Consider the following 21,202-nt stretch of genomic DNA (forward strand, 5'->3'; position numbering starts at 1 on the left):
ACAGATATACAGTAGCCTACTGTTACATCCAGACATTTATGACATACAAGATATACAAATATACAGTACTGTTTAAGAGACAGAGATCCTGGGGGGGGGCAGGTGGCGCACGGAGATTACGTTCATCACCAACACCGGGAGACACTAGGATTCGCCTGTTCGAATCCAGCTCCCGGCGTTGCTATCAGCTTGGCTGGCCTCTCACACTGATACAATTGGCTGTATCAGGGGGTGGGAAAAGCTGAAGGGTGGGTCCTGGGCGTTGTGGACAGCGACCCCTACAGTTCGGTCGGGGCGCCTGCTCAGCGAGGGTTGGAACTGAGGAGAGATAGTGTGGCCTCCCACACGCTACACTCTCCCCGGTGAGAACCTGCGCGGCCAGGTTGGCCTGCCAGGCTGCACATGCGTCGGAGGAAAGCATGTGACAGTCTCCGGTCTCCCGGACCAACAGTAGGGGAAAGTACGCAACAACCAGGAAGGGTGGGATGGGAGAAAAATCGGGAAAAAGGAGGGGAAGAAAGATAAAAAAAAAAAAAAAGAGACGGATCCTAAAAGAAAATATATACATTCGAGGGGGAAGAAACTGTACATTGGGTGGGTGGGGGTTTGGACATTTACGGGGGCCAGTTTTGAATTGCAGCCTCCCGTAAGTGCTCTCTTTGTAACAGCTAACAGCACAATAGTGAAGATAAGTTGGCAGACCTCTCAGCAGTCCCGGACTGGCCATTGGGCCGGTGGCCTGGCCTGCTATGTAAATGGTCTGCAGATTTAAAAAATAAAAGAATTGGAAGTACTATACAGCTGAACTGTTATGTTAATTCGTTTTTTTGCATCTCACACATCTTACTCTACTTTGACACACAATGTACACTTGCACCCACCACTGATGAACTTAAGTCCACACCTCATTTTATATTCTATCGTATTTTTATTCTAAATTAGTTTTTATATTCCATTCGATTTGATTCTACTTTAATTGTCTGATAATGTTGATGCACCAAAATACCAAGACAAATTCCTTGTATGTGTAAGCTTACTTGGCAATAAAGAAATGTCTGATTTTCTATTATTATAATTGTTATGTAGCCCTATATTTATTTATTTCGTTATTATATTGTAGTCCTCCTGATAGCTTTGGTTTTATTTGAGGTTTATAACGGAAGATTGTACAGTTGTTGGCTCCTTCTTTTGTGGTTCACATGCACTAAAAGTCACCAGAATGCAGGAAATGAAGTCTTTGTAACTAACATTTTCCTAGTGGGGGACCCCTACCCTGCTTAAAACACGGCCTGACTACTTTGCGTTGTATTTCCCGCCCCCGGCCTGGAGGTATGCGTGCCATTGTCCTTAGATGTTGCAATTCTAATAGATCAGACAGCAGGAGGCGGACTATCCCAACAAAAGAGTCTGGCCCATAGAGGACCAGCAAAGAGGTGTTGGATGAAAGCTTCTTCCTTGTCTCTGGTACCAGGACCCACCTAACTTGAGGCAGATGGATATTTTTTTAACAAAGCTACGAATCTTAAAGTATACACTATGTAGTAGGCCAACTATTAGTATGTTTGTATACTCATCGGAGAGAGAGGGAGAGAGAGAGGGGGGGAGAGAAAGAGGAGGGGGAGAGAGAGAGATGAATTGAAAATGGGGGATTGATTGATTGATTGATTGAAAACTTTATTAACAGATTGCAGAATGGGTACAATACAGTACAGCTCAATACACACAATTGTTAAGGGGATGCAGACCAGAGAAAGACTTTCGTCTTGTTTACATCAGGGTCCCCCATTTTCAATTCATCAGGACATATATGACATACATGACATACAGATAGTCAGTACTGCTACATCTATACATTTATGACATACCTGATGTAAACAAGACAAACGTCTTTCTCTGGTCTGCATCCCCTTAACAATTGTGTGTATTGAGCCGTACTGTACCCATTCTGCAATCTGTTAAATAAAGTTCTCATTCATTCATTCATATCATCTGATAACAAACTATCATTACACATGGTCAAAACAGAGTCCATTCTCTTCGGTTCAAATAACACTCAGCAAGACCGACGGCTTCTCGGTTACAGTGGGTGAAAATATTGTCACAAGGAAAGATGAAATTACCTACCTGGGTTCCATCCTAGAGGCTAATCTTTCCTGTGACAAAATGGCATCCAATGTAATAAAAAAAGTCAACCAACGAACTCTATTCTTGTACCGGATCTCCTCTCTGGTAAACAAGAATACCCTGAATACTCTGGCAGGAGCACTCATTCAAGGGTACTACTACTATGCTTGCACCTCATGGTACCAAAGCACCTCAAAGGCGCTAAAAACAAAATTACAAACATCTCAAAACAAACTGGTCAGACTACTGCTTGACCTTACTCCTAGAACCCACCTCACCCCTGCCCACTTTGACAACCTAGGATGGCTTAGAGTAGACGACAGAGTACAGCAACTTGCAATGGGCCATACAAGATACACTACACAACCAAGGTACCCATGTACATGTCAAAATACTTCCCAAAGGTCAGTGAATACCACGATCACAACACCAGAGGGAGCTCCACAAATCATGTTAAACCCAGATTCGGCTCAAACAAGGGACTAAACACGTTTCGCAATTATGCCACATCAATGTGGAACGCCCTACCCAAAGCTGTAAAGGAATGTGAATCACTACCCACTTTCAAAATCACTCTCAAAGAACACCTACGGGAGACTGCAATTCGAAACTGGCCCCTGTAAATGTCTTAACCCAACCCCCTCCAATGTACAGTAAATTACCTAGTATGGTTTTGTCAATATTCCAATGTACAGTTTTGCTTGTACAGTTGTACAGTGTCCCCCCCCCCCCTCAGTGTACAGTATTAGCTGCAAAATATATAGATTGTTGTCATACAATAAGAGCACAAGCTCTGTAAATACATGTATCTGGGTGGCTACATCTGTAAACTGATTACCCGATTGAATGATTATTTTGTAATTTACTATGTTTCTGTTGATATTTCATGCCAATAATAAAGCCTATTTGAATTAGAGAGAGAGAGAGAGAGAGAGAGAGAGAGAGAGAGAGAGAGAGAGAGAGAGAGAGAGAGAGAGAGAGAGAGAGAGAGAGAGAGAGAGTGGAGGGGGAGAGAGAGAGAGAGAGTGGAGGGGAGAGAGAGAGGAGAGAGAGAGAGAGTGAAACAGAGAGTGGAGTTGGAGAGAGAGAGAGAGAGAGAGAGAGAGAGAGTGGGGGAGAAAGAGAGAGTGGAGGGAGAGAGAGAGAGAGAGAGGGGGGAGAGAGAGAGAGGGGGAGAGAGAGAGAGAGAGAGAGTGAAACAGAGAGTGGAGGGGGAGAGAGAGAGAGAGAGAGAGAGAGAGAGAGAGAGAGAGAGTGGGGGAGAAAGAGAGAGTGGAGGGAGAGAGAGAGGAGGGGGAGGAGAGAGAGAGAGAGGTGGAGGGGGAGAGAGAGAGGAGAGAGAGAGAGTGAAACAGAGAGTGGAGGGGGAGAGAGAGAGAGAGAGAGAGAGAGAGAGAGAGAGAGAGAGAGAGAGAGAGAGAGAGAGAGAGAGAGAGAGAGAGAGAGAGAGAGAGAGAGAGAGAGAGAGAGAGAGAGAGAGAGAGATAACGGCTCTCACCACCCCGGACACACACACAGCAACCGCCGTCCTCCGCGTTTGATGATAACATTATCGGTTGAATCTTTATCGTCAAGATATATCGCGGCGGGGCAGCATCACGTCGGCGCTGTAGTCACCACCGGGCCTGCTGCGTTATTATCTCTCTCTGGGTTCATATGATATTAGCCGGACGGAAGCTCGATATATAGTCCGCTAACTTGATGATGATGATGATGATGATGTTGCATCGATGGAATGATCCCGGTGCCATTGACTGAGAGATGGACCCAGCAGCGACGCTGAAGAAGGAGTAGCTAGCTAACGTTACGTTACCCCGGGCTTCATTCTTCTGCAGCAGCACGATGAGCGCCGTGTTAACGGCTGGACTAACCGGACTTGTCTCTACATTTTATCCGACATTTCCTCGAGTCTCCAACATAGACTTATTGGTCGAGATTTTTAACATGTTATCTGGTGAGATCATCATCGCTAACTTAGCCAGCTAGCTACACGTGACTTTATTATATCACGCTATAATAACATCTTCGGCTGTGTCCTTGGATGCTTCAGTGAGATTGGGTGAGTAGTAGTAACCGAACCATCCTATGTTTCAGGCTCAGACTACCGCATGGAACGGAGATGTTCCTGCTCAGAGATAGTGTCCCTGTGTGTGCTTTCACTTTTAATTCAGTGGGCATGTTAGGCCCTATAATATATAATCTTGGGGACATTAAATACCGAAGCTTCCATGTGAGCTCTGTTGAGTCTCTGAATGGTCAGCGCTAAGTTCATAACGGGCACGTTGTTTATAAACATCTCCTGTTATTATTATGCTATAACAACTCAGACCCTTGCTAGCGATCAACGCCACGCCAACCAACGTTAGGTTGAATGATCTGTCTGTATCATGTTGAGTTGGACTGTGGTCCTTTTATGGTCCTATATATATATACTTGCATGCAAAACCAGCTAGGTAGCTATAGCTGCCAGTCGCGATCTGATCTGAAAACCAACCATTATATAACTCAATAAACATATCCGCTGGTCTTGGATGTTCATTGCTGCTTGCTTATGATTACAGTGATGATGTGTAAAACCATGAAGGGTAGAGCTTCTGGTCACAGACACAACCAGCTACGTACCTACTACTACTATAGCTAAGAACGTTCGATCTCTCAACCTTCATAGTTTAATTCCTGTTACTAGTCTGATCCCAGCGGCGTCTGTGTTTGTTTCTTATTCAGATCATATTATAATAATATGCCTTCACACTGTAACAAGAGCGCCTGCTGCTGACCTTGTGGTATTACTATAGTTTGTGTACTTGCTGGTTATCTTGATTAGTAGAGGTTGACCTGCTGGCTGTTCCACACACACAGCAGTTTAAGAAAAGGGAAGATACTAGAAACCACGGTTCCTGAATACAACATTTACATTGATTTGTTTAGGTAGCGGTTAGGTCACAGGTGTATAGGTTTATGACGACCGACCGGCGGCGTTGCAGCTTCATGGTCAAAACAACGGACGACCCCGATGACCCCCGTGTTGTGATCTTCTAGTGTCAACCTTTAACTAGGAAAACCCGAGATTAATTTCGCAAGCCTGGTTTCATTTAACCTAACGAGTCAATCGGAGATGAAGCAGTTCCCACACAAAGGCTAACAAACTAACATGATCTGACTAATCCAAGCCAGGTTCAAGCAATCAACAGAATCGCATGTTGTGCACAGCTTTCGTAAAGCAGCCCGAGAGGTCGGAGCATGGATCAGATGGGTTCATCATCAGCGTCGTAGTAGCGAAACTAAAGACGGTGTTGTTGTTGGCCGGATGGTATTCGCATTTCGTTGAAAATGCATTATATACCTTTGGAAATCTGCAAACACACGAGTGGTTTTCTTCATCTCTGTTTTTAGTTAAGGGGTGTGATGTTTTAGGTTAGGATTACGGTAGTGTAGTGTCCCCCACCCACCTCCAATGTAGTTTCTACGTCAAATGTATATACTCTCTTTTCTGGACTCTTTGTATCACAAACAGTACTACTGTATTTGCAAATCTGGTATGTCATAAATGTATAGATGTAGCAGACAGTACTGTCTATCTGTATGTCGTGTGTGTCATATACATATACTGTCATATATTCCTGATGAATTGAAAATGGGGGATGTAAACAAGACGAAAGTCTTTCTCTGGTCTGCATCCCCTTAACAATTGTGTGTATTGAGCTGTACTGTACTGTACCCATTCTGCAATCTGTTAATACAGTGTTCAATCAACCAATCAAAACGGTGAGGGTTGGGTTCATAAACAACTTTTAAGGTGACAATTCAATGACCAAATGAAGACTGAAAAGAAAGAGGCACAATGTTCACGCCCACTGAACTGTGGCTTTTTGTGCAATTCTACAAAAAAATGCAAACATATCAATTATCACAAAGTCATAAAAAAGTCATATGACTGCCATATCCAAAGGGAGGGGGGACAGTTTGGCACCAGATTGAATGCATAAGTAACTATCGAATTAAATATCTGGGAGGCCTAATCCATTCCCACAATATTAAATAACTCAAACGCAGTGCTAAAATAGCTTATACATGAAACCATGCGATAAAACCTCAACATTAAATATGCCACTAATTGAATAATACTTGAAGAACATATTAAAAATAGTAAAAACTAAAAACGACTTGAGTGGGGAGAAAAGAATGTGGAAGCAAATACAAATGTTCTGTTCAGAATGGTACGTATTAGGCCTATATATAAATAAAGCATTTATGTATAAGCAACTTGATGTTACATTAACTGTCAGATTTTTCATCATTATGTTTAATCATTGCAGCTGCAAAAAGGAAGCGATGCTGCTGATTCTGGCACAGCTGACCCTGCAGTCATAAATTATATATATATATACGTATATATATATATATGTATGTATTATATAATTTGTATACTGTATTCTCAATTAACTTTACATTTTATTTTGGATAGTGTAGCATAAGTTCATAAATGAAAAGTAGGATCACAGACGTTTGTATTCCATTCGGATGGTTTTAAAATAACTGTTTTAAGCGTCAACCGAGGCTTTTATAGCCTGGTAATTAGCCTGCCTCGGGCAGGTTAGTTTCTAAGCACAAGTTGCCACAGTAACGCAGCTTGAACTATGTTGAACTTGCTCTGTGGAACCGAATAAAACTCGGGAGAACGAGCCAGACTATCTGGAATAAGCCTGGTTAATTTGGTACGCTCACTTGTGTAACAGGCCTCTGGAGCAGGATGCTAACCACCGTTGTCTCTCCTTCACAGGCTAGCCTGCAGCAGGATGGCACAGCTCCTGGACGGCGCCCGCAAACTGGGCTGGGGTCTGTTGAAGTCGCTGCTTCGTTTCGCCTTCATGTTTTTCAACAACCTTGTAGCCATCCCTTCCTACTGCTTATACCTACTCCTCCTTCAGCCCCTGAGAATATTGGACAGTGCAACTTTTTGGCACATTGAAGGAATAATGTTTAAATGGATGCTGGCCATGGTGTCTTCGTGGGGCTGGGTGGCAGGTTATACAGGTAAGATACTTAACGTTTTTGTTTTGTGGAATGTTTCCCAGAGAGTTCTTCAAATTGTACCTCTTGTTTTCTTTCAGTGGCCATTGTGATATTATTAGAATGTTCAATTCTCTAAATTCTAATCTCTGATTTGGTGAGATCTCTCACACCTGAAAGGGACTTCCCTTCTAACGTGTTCCATGTGCCTGGCATGCTGGCATTACTTATCTCCCGCTGTGGGCAGGCCCGGCAGGCAGGTGCAAGGCATCGTGACCACTGCTGGCTGGTTTGGCAAACTGTGTACAGCACTCTTTGATTTCCACTGACCACAGCTAATACAGTGCTGTGCATCATATGGATGGTGTCCAGTTGTAATTTGTATCCCACCATGAATTGCACAGGCTAGTAGTTGGTGCATAATAGTTCTGTAATCAATAATCCTGGTATGCTCATGACATGTTTTGCCATCTAACGTTGTGCAACACACCACTCATTGGCAACAGTTGTCGTTCAATGATAAGCACTTGCTATTTGATTACAATCTATCAACAGTTGTTTGCAACCTATATGTCTGTGATCGGATACTTGAATACTGTAGCTCGTACGGCTTGAAAAGTCATTGACAAATGTGTGTTGACTCCCCTCAATTGACTGATTGAATGTCTTGATGTGATTTCGGCCCGTCAGTGGTGTTTGGTTGCACGGAGCAGGCAATATGTCTACAAATGACTGCTGAAAGTGGAGAGCAACAAGGCATATTGATTAATAATGCAAAGCAGTCTGCCTATATAACACCTGGTCATGGCTTTAGCAATAGACCTGGGGAGTCACGTGATAGTTTTAAGACCTGCCTGGTTCCGGACAAATCTTTTACCTATGGTGTTTTACCATAGGAGTTTATCAAGGTAGCAGGTTTATATGGCTCCGTTTATTCAATTGGTCTGACATTTGACGGAAGCAGAGTTGAGCATAATTAAGTTTCAAGTTTGTTTAATAGTTGTCATAGTAAAATACAGAATACTTTTCCATGAAATGCTTTTTTCTGTATACGCTCCTGGGATTGTGCTAGATAAAAATTTATAAAAAGTATAAAATAGAAAAAGTCAAAACGTAAACAAAAAGTGTTCAGTCAATATACATATATACAATAGTAGAGCAGTCAGGTGTAGTATAGGAGTCAATTAAACGAGATCTGCATTTTAAAAAGTGATTGGTACAAGACTGTGTACCTAATGCAAAACTGCATCTTTCCAGGAAAGGGTTAATTGCATTTGAAAACCAGAGGATGCCATTACGAAACCAAAAGAGTCAAAACGACAGACACTATGAATTCAATAATCATGATTACCTGACTCTTTTGTTTTTAAATGCCGTCGTTTTCATGTTTTTAACATTTTACTGATTGCTAAAATGAAAACAAAGATTGTGGCGAATGCTGTGAATTTGTGAAAACAAACAAGACTGTCAAGGGATATACTGTGTAGTTGTGCTCTTGTGATTGGTCGAAAATGGGTGTGGCTTATCTTTGCTTATGGGTCCCTTCATTAAACATAGGGTAATTGTTTTTTAAGAATTATTTAAGAGTACCTGACTGCTATACTACTACACCTGACTGCTCTACTACACCAGACTGCTATACTACACCTGACTGTGATTCTACACCTGACTACTACAGTATACTACACCTAACTGTTCTACTACACCTGACTGTGATTCTACACCTAACTGTTCTACTACACCTGACTGTTCTACTACACCTAACTGTGATTCTACACCTAACTGTTCTACTACACCTGACTGTTCTACTACACCTAACTGTGATTCTACACCTAACTGTTCTACTACACCTGACTGTGATTCTACACCTAACTGTTCTACTACACCTGACTGTTCTACTACACCTAACTGTGATTCTACACCTAACTGTTCTACTACACCTGACTGTGTTCTACTACACCTAACTGTGATTCTACACCTGACTGCTATATTATACAAGTGTTATTTTGAATGTATTACTGCTCATTTACTTCACTTGGCACTCTGAGAGAAAACCTTCACATATGCCTGCATGTTAGGAGAGGGGTCAGTACACAGAGAGGGGTCAGTACACAGAGAGGGGTCAGTACAGAGGGGTCAGTACACAGAGAGGGGTCAGTACACAGAGAGGGGTCAGTACACAGAGGGGTCAGTACAGAGGGGTCAGTACAGAGGGGTCAGTACACAGAGAGGGGTCAGTACAGAGAGGGGTCAGTACACAGAGAGGGGTCAGTACACAGAGAGGGGTCAGTACACAGAGAGGGGTCAGTACACAGAGAGGGGTCAGTACACAGAGGGGTCAGTACAGAGGGGTCAGTACAGAGGGGTCAGTACACAGAGAGGGGTCAGTACAGAGAGGGGTCAGTACACAGAGAGGGGTCAGTACACAGAGAGGGGTCAGTACACAGAGAGGGGTCAGTACACAGAGGGGTCAGTACAGAGAGGGGTCAGTACAGAGAGGGGGGTCAGTACACAGAGAGGGGTCAGTACACAGAGAGGGGTCAGTACACAGAGGGGTCAGTACAGAGAGGGGTCAGTACAGAGAGGGGGGTCAGTACACAGAGGGGTCAGTACACAGAGGGGTCAGTACACAGAGAGGGGTCAGTACACAGAGGGGTCAGTACAGAGAGGGGTCAGTACAGAGAGGGGGGTCAGTACACAGAGGGGTCAGTACACAGAGGGGTCAGTACACAGAGAGGGGTCAGTACACAGAGGGGTCAGTACAGAGAGGGGTCAGTACAGAGAGGGGGGTCAGTACACAGAGGGGTCAGTACACAGAGGGGTCAGTACACAGAGGGGTCATTTACATTTAGTCATTTAGCTGACGCTTTTATCCAAAGCGACTTACAAGTTCTGTACGACAAGTCATCAGGAAGGGCACAACTCTATCAGCTTAGTAACAATGTTCATCAAAGTGTTGCATGTTACAGTGTAGGTTAGTTTATTAGGACAAGTGCATGACAGTAAGGTTAGTTAGGGTTAGATCTTTTTTTATTTTTTATTTTTTTCATTATTTCAGATAATGGTTGAAGAAGTGCGTCTTTAGTCGACGGCGAAAGATTGGACGTGATTCGGCTGTCCTAACTGGGGTGGGTAGTTCATTCCACCATTGTGGGGCAAGGACTGAGAATAGGCGACTTCTCCTTGATGACCCTCCGGGAGCTCGGATAGGAGTAGGTCTGAGGCGGCCAGAAGATGCAGAGCGTAGGGGTCTTGAGGGTGTGTAGTTAGTTACTAGTTAGAGACCATTGACCGGAGGTAGGCGGGAGCGGTTCCCTTTGCCGCACGGTATGCTAGGTCGAGGGCCTTGAAGCGGATTCGTGCAGCAATGGGGAGCCAGTGCAGGTCCCTAAGAAGTGGGGTGACATGGGCCGACTTCGGTAGGTTTGAGATCAGGCGGGCCGCTGCGTTCTGAACGAGTTGAAGAGGCTTGGTGGCGGTGGCCGGGAGGCCAGCTAGCAGTGCGTTGCAGTAGTCGAGGCGGGAGATGACTGTTGATTGGACGAGGAGTTGGGTGGCTTCTTTTGTCAGGAAGGGGCGGATCCTTCTGACGTTGCTCAGGAGGAATCTGCAGGTTCTGGTTGTCGCTGCGATGTGAGCGGAGTCAGTACAGAGAGGGGTCAGTACACAGAGAGGGGTCAGTACACAGAGAGGGGTCAGTACACAGAGAGGGGTCAGTACACAGAGAGGGGTCAGTACACAGAGAGGGGTCAGTACACAGAGAGGGGTCAGTACACAGAGAGGGGTCAGTACACAGAGAGGGGTCAGTACACAGAGAGGGGTCAGTACACAGAGAGGGGTCAGTACAGAGAGAGGGGTCAGTACACAGAGAGGGGTCAGTACACAGAGAGGGGTCAGTACACAGAGAGGGGTCAGTACACAGAGAGGGGTCAGTACACAGAGAGGGGTCAGTATACAGAGAGGGGTCAGTACACAGAGAGGGGTCAGTACACAGAGAGGGGTCAGTACAGAGAGGGGTCAGTACAGAGAGAGGGGTCAGTACACAGAGAGGTCAGTACAGAGTTGCAACGATTATTGCACACGTCATGCATCGTGACATTATTATCATTATATATATATATACACAGGGAACAAAATTTACTTTTTGGCTTACAATATATGACCATTTATTATATTACTATATTATTATAACAATACTTGAAATGTAAGGCTTGACAGGATTTTAAACCCTTTTTTACAGGTTTACTGTGAGATTCCACATTCTGCTCACTTCCTCTCCACCCACACATAGTTCTTATGAACTCTTGACACGATTAGCTCTATTGTTGAAAATGGTGTGATGATTTAGTGCTCTTCCTCCCCAACTGCTTTGTGGGTGCGTCAGCGAGAGCAGCCTACTGTCCTATAACTTCAACAATGGCTAAGCAGCAGAAGAACATTAATGGATGTTGCATCAGTAAGAGAGAGAGGCAACAGTACAATGGAGCTTTGTAGATGATGAGGCACCTGGTTGCTTATAATTTGTTAGCCAAATTACAAAGTGGCATTGATGCCATAGTGGGCCTTCTTCTTTACCCCTTATTGTGCATTACAGGTTACAAAATTGCACACAGACTCTCCTTGGGATAATTTTGTAGAGCAACTCTAACCTGGAAGAATAGGTCTCATACCGGATACCGGAGTCTTAAGGCGAGCACAGAAAGACTCAGAAGGAGCTTCTATCCCCAGGCCGCCTGTACGTTAATGCCAAGCAAGCAGTGCAAAAATGCTTCCGCATTCGTCACCGCACGCTAGTGCGGTAAAGCGCCCTTCTTTTCAGACAAATGCTACCGTGCGTGCACCGGCGGCGGCGTGCTCGCTCAGGTGCGTGCGTGCGCCGGCGTGCTCGCGCGAGGTGCCCGCGCATGCGACACGAGCGGAGCTCAATATATATAAGTCACCGCCCCTTATTCAGTATCTAGCAAATAGCTCAATTGGCAAGGACACATGGCTGTGGATCCTATGGCTTGTTTGCTGGCGAGTTCGAATCCCATCGAAAATATTTTTTAACGTGATTTTTTTTTAACGTGTATTCTTTCGCCGATTAAGGTTAGGCATTGTTTCGGAGTTGGTTAAGGTTAGAACGGTTAAGTTTAGGCGCTGTTAAGGAGCTGGTTAAGGTTAGAGTTTGTCAAAGAGAATGGCAATATAATTTCTATGGTTAAGGTTAGGCATTGTTTCGGAGTTGGTTAAGGTTAGAACGGTTAAGTTTAGGCGTTGTTAAGGAGCTGGTTAAGGTTAGAGTTTGTCAAAGAGAATGGCAATAGACAGCCTATTTCCGCGCGACCTGGGCGCTGGGCGGCGGAAAATGAAAGGCGCATTACTGCATGCCACTACGGTAAATTTTTCCACTGCTTGCTTGGCATAAAGCTACACGCCCCCAGGCCATCAGGCTGCTCAACGAACAAAAAACACTATGCAGCAACCATCAAATGCACACAGCACACACATCCACACGCACACACTCACTTTAAACGGGCAACTCACTGCAGCACCCACTTTACACACTTTAGAACACCTAAACACACTTTACACTTTATATTTATTGGTAAAGGATTTGCACTACAACTCGCACACCTTACTGTAAATTGTACCTAAATTGTACCTCATCCCATTTCTGCTCTGCACTATATAGTACATTGCATAGTATATTGTATATTGTATGGTAACTCAATTACTTGTATTCTGCATCGAACATTGTACATATGTCTATACTGAACACTGTGACCTCTATTTTCACTTCTATTTTACATGCTATAATATTTTTATTTTTATTTCATACTATCTTGTCTAACACAGTCTCTGGAGCGAAACAGTAAGAAGCATTTTGTATAAAAGTATTCTGTACTTCTGTATGACAACTATTAAAGAAACTTGAAACTTGAACTTGAAGGGATTAGTTTGGATCCTGATGTTAGAGGTTTATTGTCAGGTTGAGTCTTGCGATTTAGAGATTGCATTGTGAGTTATAGATTATTCGTGCCTGCTAGTAAAGCAGCATTGAACACACCGTGAAGAAGCAAGACTGTTGTTGTTGTTGTTGTTGTTGTTGTTGTTGTTGTTGTTGTTGTGTGTACCATGGGTTGGTGGACAGTGGGGCGACAGTGGCTCGGGAGGTAGAGCAGTCGTCTGGCAATAGTTCAAGTTTCAAGTTTCTTTATTAGTTGTCATACAGAAGTACAGAATACTTTTATACAAAATGCTTCTTTCTGTTACGCTCCAGGGACTGTGCTAGACAAAATAGATAAGTATAAAATCAGTATAGCAAGTATAAAATAGAAGTTGAGTATGTAGACAAAAGTGTTCAGTATATACATACAATGTACAATGCAGAGTAGAAGTATTGAAGTTACCCTACAATATACTATACAGTACAAAGCAGAAATGGGATGAGGTACAATTTACAGTAAGGTGTAATGAGGTATGGGTTGTAGTGCAAATTCTTTACCAATAAATATAAAGTGTGTTTAGGTGTTCTAAAGTGGGTGCTGCAGTGAGTTGTTTGTTTAAAGTGAGTGTGCGTGTGGATGTGTGTGCTGTGAGTGCATTTGATGGTTGTTACATAATGTTATTGTCATTTAGCATTCTGATGGCCTGAGGATAGAAGCTTCTTCTGAGTCTCTCTGTGCTTGCCATGATGAGACTCCGGTATCGCTTTTTGCGGTTTTGCTTTTTGCGGTATCGCAATACGGAGGTTCCCGGTTCGATTCCCGCTCCTCCCGGGCAGCGTGTCGATGTGTCGTTGAGCAAGACACTTAACCCCTAATTGCTCCCGATGAGCAGGTTGGCACCTTGCATGGTTGCTTCCGCCGTCGGTATGTGAATGTGTAAAATGTTTTGGATAAAAGCGCTATGTAAAAAAACAGCCATTTACCATGTTGTGTTGTTTTCTGTTGTGGTTACTATTGTTGCGGTCATTACTGTCATTCATCTGACAATATGGCAAAACATACACTTTAGTCGCCAGATACCCATACTCCTACTCACTTGTTGTACACAATTTGTAAGTTGCTTTGGATAAAAGCGTCCGCTAAATGTAATGTAAAAGCATTTCCAAAAGGACTAATAAAGAACCAATCAGTAGATTGGTAGAAGGTGTCGGCATAAGGTTTTGCTCTTGGATACCCTTTTACAACTCATCACTGTCTAGTCTAATGTATGAAACACTGAATTTGCCCTCTCCCACTGTAAGAAGACAGCGCTACTGGTTACAATAATTTTTTTTATTTAATGTATTCATTTTAATTATCCGCAATATCTAAAAACAATACTTGACTCCATATTCTTCCAATTATTATTTAAGGCATTCTAGCCAACTCTATTTTTCCATACCTACAACACTCAAAAGCAACAGCCAAGGAAGCCTTTTTGTTAAGCCCCTTCTGATTGGAATAACCTACCTACAAATACTCGTTCCATCTCCTCTTTTTTATTTATTAAAAAATGCGCTGTCTTCTTACTATCAAAGTACATACCGGTACATGTTTTTAGTTTATCATTTATATACTGCAGTGCATACTATCATCACTGATCTCTTCCGAAGTAACGATCCATTCCTATCCTTGCTTGATTTGTGTTTTTGTCCTGTTTATTTTGTGCTCTCGTATGTTGGTTTACTTATTTTGTAATGTTATTTCTTAGTTTATTTTGTTGTTGTAGATTCTGTTTCGATGTCTAATATTTGTGTTTTTGTGTTTTGAAAATGTATTCCGAATAAAGAATTTCAATATATAAGGTGAACGTGGATGGAGAAATAATTTTCTGGGAGCAAGCGTTAGGCTCTCCTTGCTTTCCGCACACTCTTCGGATAATTATTTACCTTGTCGGGGGAGAAGAGGTGACGTAAGAGCGGCATAAACCAAGGCGAGACGAGATCAATCAACCCCAGGTATCTGTGGCTGGAATATTTGATCAGAGGACAAAAGAGGACAAAACATGCAAGACAGCCTCCCAAGTAAGGTGTGCTGTTACTGTAGGCAGTTTCTGATCACATCACGTCACAAAAGAGTCCTGCTCTTTGATGGCTGGCGCGGTCACGTCGTGTACATAACAAACTACAGAATGACTTGAATGATCACTGGTGTTTATTTGTTCTTCTGCGCATGTGATGTAGGTAATGGTGAGTGATGATAACGTGGCTCCTCTGTGTTGTTTTGGGGCAGAGGGGGGTATTTGTTTTGCGTTTCCCCACAGCCGCCCCCTGACGCTGGTCCCTGGTTTTGCTTCTATAATGTAGGTTATTGCTTGATGCTATCAAGCTTATCTGCTTGATGCTGCCGCGAGGCCAAGAACAAAGCATTTCACTCCCCTGTGCTGAATAGGGATATGACGATAAAGCCCATTCTGGTTCTTCTGATTCTACAGCACTGTTTGTGTTCGGATATGTGATGATTATGATTAAAGCACTGGGTTTATGCCTCCTTCTGCTTTTATTTTATTTTATGGAAATTGCATTATAAAATGCATAGTTAATAATTTCCCATTGTATCTAGCTGTGGTGGTCCACTGATACGGGGGTGGGGGGTTGGTGGGAATTTAGCACAGTAATGCTAAATAAGTGGAAGTGATAGCGGGAAGTTAAATCAAAACCAATCATTTAGTTTAAAAGAAAGTGTTGATTTTAAAGGGTAATTCCACCACAAAACAACATTAAACATTTACCAGATTGGGGAGCCTGATTGCTTTTACCAACGCGTTCGTGTTTCCGCGTCTCTGATTGGCCAGGTCATGTGACATGTACGCCCAATCGTGGGACCGCAAGTTTCTACACTGGTTAAGCTTAGGCGCTCTTTCGAAGTTGGTTAAGGTTAGAGTTTGTCTTAGAGCAGGGCGATAGAACGCCTGCCCTGATTCCAAACTCTAACCTTAACCAACTTCGAAAGAGTCGCCTAAGCTTAACCAGTGATAAACTAGGCGTTAGGTAGTTTGCAGGCTGTTAGACCCGGAAATAGGCGCAGAACTTGCCGTCCCACGATTGGCGCACATGTCACATGACCTGGCCAATCAGAGCGCAAAACGGGAACCCGGAAACACGAACGTGTTGGTAAAAGCATAGACGCGATTGGGGCATAACTGATTAATTCTCTCTCATGTGGCTAAAAATGATCTCCGCTCAGAAACATCAGCCGCTGAAGTTGCTCATTTAGCCGGACGGAGATGCGCAGAAATGACGGCTGCCAAATCCATTCTGAGACAACGGACCCAGTAGGCTACTTTGTTGGCGGTGTGAAAATATGCAGAGAAACATTCATATATTTGGAACCGTTTGTGTTAAATTGTATCTGAATTACTCTGTCGCATAAAGGCAGGGCTCCGCTCAGGGGGCGAAATTAAAGCCCGCCGCCCGCCAGGGGCGCTCCGTTTTTACCTTTGGCGCTTGCCACTGAGAGGTCTGCCCGCCGTGTGGCATGTAGACGTGTAGTTCATAACGATACTCTTATTTTGAAAATCTGTGCGGGTCTCATTTCCTGCCCAAGCGCAGCTAGAGTCATAATATCGATGGCTCCGGCAGTTAGCAGCATTCGGTTCGTATGATATTCTTATTTTGAAAAAAAACGTGGCAACGAGTCATATCCGCCCAGCCGGGCCAGCCCTGCAGCGGGATACTATTGGCTTCTGCTCGTATCAACACAGAGGCAGTCTGCTCTAGTCTAGATCGGACCTCCATGAGCTACCGTTACAATGACCCAGTCAACTATTCACTTTTAGTTTAATACATGACGAGGCATTGTCTAACGGTATATAGCTGGCTAGCTACTGATAGCTGCTGATATCAACATGCTCCAGCAATAGTCGACTCGAGTGCATAATACCTCCGTTCCCTCGTTAGCTAGCTCACGTTAGCTCTATATGTCCCAGTAAACTAAATTGTCTTAACGTTATCTAGCGGGCTAGCAGTAGCTACAGATAGCTCCTGATATCAATGTCTTATAACATTGATTCAACGCGTATTCTAGCTAAGGGCTTGATGAATGTGATTAGACCAAAGAACCGTAACGTTATACCAATAGGGTCCAGCTGCAGCGCCGGAGAATCCTTGCATGCTGAATGTAGAGTATTAGTATAGGGTCTAGCTGCATCGCCGGAGAATCCTTTCTGGAGCTGGAGGCTACTCAAGTATACACAGACAGTGGAGCTGTTTGCAGATAGCGAGCATTTTGACTTATTGCGTGGTGGCGATGTCTCGCAGATAATACAACTACAAGTATGATTATATAATATATATTTTATTTTAAAAAAAATGTATATAACATATATATATATATTTTTTAATCAAAAAGATTTGGCAGGTAAGAAATATGCTTGGCGGGTAGATTCTTCCCATCTACCCGCCACTGGCCGGTGAGTCAAAAAGTTAATTTCGCTCCCTCTACAGTGAGTCTCTCTCTGCTAACAATCCTGCTTTCTGAACCTATTTCATTCAAAAGGAAGATATTGATGGACATTAGCTAGCTATGTATAGTTAGTATATAGCTCAGCAGCTGTAACAGAATAAATGTATAATTTTTTGATTATTTACGTTTCAACAGCGTCAAAATATTAATTTATATTATAATTAATTAAAGAATTGTATTAAAGAGTGGCACACCGCATACTGCGTAGCAGACCCACGCGGCCGACCCGGGTTCGCCTCCCGCTCCCGGACGGATTTGCCGCATGTCCTCCTCCCCCACATCTTCTCCCGTTCTCCCTCTCCTCTGTCCGTCATGTCTGACCATAAAAGCTGTAAAAACGCTAAAATAAATAAATAAAATAAAAAATAAAGATTTGTATAAAGAACTTTCCATGTTCCGTCATCTAATATATACCATTACCTTTCCTATCGGTATCAATGTCAAAATGTTGGTATCATGACAACAACATACAAAAGCAGCTGGACAACCGATATCCTTTGCGTCTAGTAGGCATGGGCCAATGTGTGATTTTGGTGGTATGTGCTATTGCACAGATGTTTGTCCCTTAGTATGACATGGCTGACATCATACCTCAAGTCCTACCAAGTGTCATGAAGAGGGACCCTGTCTGCCACCCGCCCCCTGCGGACCGGTGTCCCTCAGGGGTCGGTCCTTGGACCCCTTCTCTTCTCCCTCTACACTAAATCTCTGGGTAACATTATCACGTCTCATGCCTTCTCGTATCATTGCTATGCCGATGATACTCAACTCTACCTCTCCTTCCCTCCCTCAGATATCCATGTCTCTGAGCGGATCTCGGCTTGTCTGCACATTTATGTATTATGCACACGAGTCGCACAGTATAATATGCATGTAATAAATTGTTTGTTAATAAACTCTGTTACTTGACAAATTTTCACTGTGCTCCTAGATTTCTTTGTGTGCTCCTAAATTGTTTCATTTAGGAGCACATGTGCTCCTTGGGGAAAAGGTTAGCATAGACTAGAGCCCGGTCCAGGCTGGCAGTGTGAGGATTCGCCTGTTCCCTGAGCTTTTCCCTGTCTACTCTCCTTCACCAGCCCCCACCCTAGCGATAACTTTTCCCTGTGTCCTACTCTCTTCACCAGCCCCCACCCTTGGACTTTCTTGTTCCTCTACCTTCACGCACCTGTTGGGAGTTTGCAATCTGCTCGGGAGAGTACTTAAGTTGCAGGCTCCCCTCCAGTCCTGGTCGGGTCGTTCTGTATCTGTGTCTGTGTTCATGGAGTTCTGTATGTTACCATTCTGTACGTCACCATCACCTGCCGCGTCTCCGGCGTGAGACGACGGCCCAGCCATCACCACCTGTCGCCGTTTGCCTGGAGTGGGACGCCGTCTTCGCTCTCTAATTCTCTACGGGAGGTTTTCCAGTGTTCCCACTCCAGACGTCAAGGCGGCTCACCATCGCTCCCGATTCCACGGGAGGAAGGCGTCTCTTCGTGATCCTCGTTCCTGGGGTGAGGCTCGTCGTCGCTCCCTAGTATTCCACGGGAGGACGGCGTGTTCCCATCCCGGTCCCCTGGGACCCCCTTTGTTCTGCGCTGCCCGTCTGCAGCATCCGAGGAGGAGGAGGAGGATCTCCGTGTCCGGCCCCCGCTGTCGGGCCCCTGTCCCCGTGCCAGGCCTCCGCCGTCGGGCCCCTGTCCCCGTGCCAGGCCCCCGCCGTCGGGCCCCTATCTCCGTGCCAGGCCTCCGCCGTCGGGCCCCTGTCCCCGTGCCAGGCCCCCGCCGTCGGGCCCCTGTTCCCGTACCAGGCCTCCGCCGTCGGGCCCCTGTTCCCGTGCCAGGCCTCCGCCGTCGGAACCCTGTCCTCATCCCTGTAAGCAGCTCTGGCCCTCGCCCTGTCCAAGGCCTTAACCCTGTTCTCTGTCCCTGTCTCCAGCCCGCCTCTCCGGGCCTCTGTCCCTGTCCCCCTCTCCAGTGCCCCTGGTCCTGGCTCTGACACTTAGCCCTGGTCCTTAGCCCTGGCCCTTAGCCTTAGTCCCTTAGCCTGTTCGCCTCTTAAAGGCACAGTGCCGCATTTTCCATATTTCCTTGACTCTAGTGTTTTTGTGTTTTCCCTTAAAGGGACTGTGCCGCTTTTTGTTCTATAATAAATATTTGCTCTGTTTTGGCTTACTCTCATACCTGTCTTGTGTTGTGCGATTGGGGTCGGTTACAAACCATAACAGGCAGTGCGCATAGAATAAGGTTTCTACTCCAGTGCGCACACTCCATAAGTCAGACTGACCCGCGCATAACAGAGTCTCTCTCTCTCACTGGTTCTTTGGAAAGGACAGATGAGGTCAGAGGAGTTTGATAGTATTTACTGAGGATGGCCAGATAATGTTGGCATGTGAATATGGTCAATTGAGTCTCTTCAGTTTAATTGGTATCCTTCTATATATCCATGACTGTAGGGCAGGTTTACAGGTCAACATGCATGCGCTAGCCTGGAGTAGCATGGGTGTTGCATCCATAGTTCTGGTGTTTGTTGCATCACTGTGTGAAGTTCTTGTTGGCTTAATGAGCCCTGCTCATTACATGACTTCTGTCACATATGTTCCATCTTGGGACATTTTTGTCATGTGATAATTTGGACTTGAGTCATATGACCCACCTAACCCTCAACCTTGCTGGCATTAAACAGCACACAGCTGCAGGTCATGGCACACGGAACAGTGGGCAGTGTGTTGTACAGAAAGTTGCCTGAGGCAGAGGAGACTGTTGTGAACTTCCAATACTTGTCCGATGACTGTCTGGTCTGCTGGTCTGGGTGGAAAAGTTTTAAGTGATAAATCTACAGAGCAAGCAAGTGTTCAGTTGGTCTTAGGACGGAGCAATTCATAGTATTCCATCGCAAACAGGAACTGGTTGGAAAACCAGTGGGGGGGCGACAGTGGCTCAGGAGGTAGAGCGGTTGTTCCCAGTCCTGGAAGCATGCCGAGGTGTCCTTGAGCAAAGACACTAACTGTTCCCAACAGGTTGGCACTTTGCACGGTTGCCTCTGCCGTCCGGTGTGTGAATGCATGGGTGAACGTGAGGCATAAGTTGTAAAGCACTTTGGATAAAAGCGCTATATACATGCAGTCTAAATGAGAGGCGGTTGTAATCAAATAGCATGTGATTGTCATTAAATGACAACAGTGGGCACTGAGCTGTTGCCCTGCACCATATTGGATGGCATGATGCGTCACGAGAATGCTATGAATACTGTTTGGAGCTTGACCAAGAACTGTACAATGTAGCCTGATTACATTTGGAAATATCTTTCATTTTAGTCAGCATTTTGGATGATGCCAGCCAGTTGGCCTCTTCTCGACCATTGTAGATATTTTTAGATGCAAAGCATCGCATGATACCGGCAATGTCACGTTAGCCTCTGCCCCTAGTGGCTGTTCACAGACATGAGTCATTTTACTCATGTTCAGAGAATCTATCTACCTTAAAGGGGCAGTTCATCCAAAACGCTAAATGGGATCCAAAGCGCTTTACAATTTTGTTCCTCACATTCACCCATACACTCACACAGTCACACAACCATGGAGGCAACCATGCAAGGTGCCAACCTGCACATCGGGAGCAATTAGGCTTGCTCAAGGACACTTCAACACGTT

The 21,202-nt window shown here is 44.6% G+C and overlaps 1 protein-coding gene across 1 annotated transcript in view; it reads left to right on the forward strand.

Moving 5' to 3' along the window:
* The first annotated feature begins 3,566 nt into the window (after positions 1 to 3,566).
* Positions 3,567 to 21,202, forward strand: part of lpgat1 (lysophosphatidylglycerol acyltransferase 1) — a 95,674-nt gene continuing 78,038 nt past the window's right edge. Inside the window, exons 1-2 of the mRNA XM_084313892.1 lie at positions 3,567 to 4,183; positions 6,905 to 7,158. Coding sequence (XP_084170018.1) covers positions 6,921 to 7,158 — 238 coding nt within the window. The 5' untranslated portion in view covers positions 3,567 to 4,183; positions 6,905 to 6,920. The remainder of the gene's footprint in view (positions 4,184 to 6,904; positions 7,159 to 21,202) is intronic.

This window comes from Notolepis coatsorum, assembly GCF_963971535.1.
Source record: "Notolepis coatsorum genome assembly, chromosome: 5".
Taxonomy (NCBI): Eukaryota; Metazoa; Chordata; class Actinopteri; order Aulopiformes; family Paralepididae; genus Notolepis; species Notolepis coatsorum.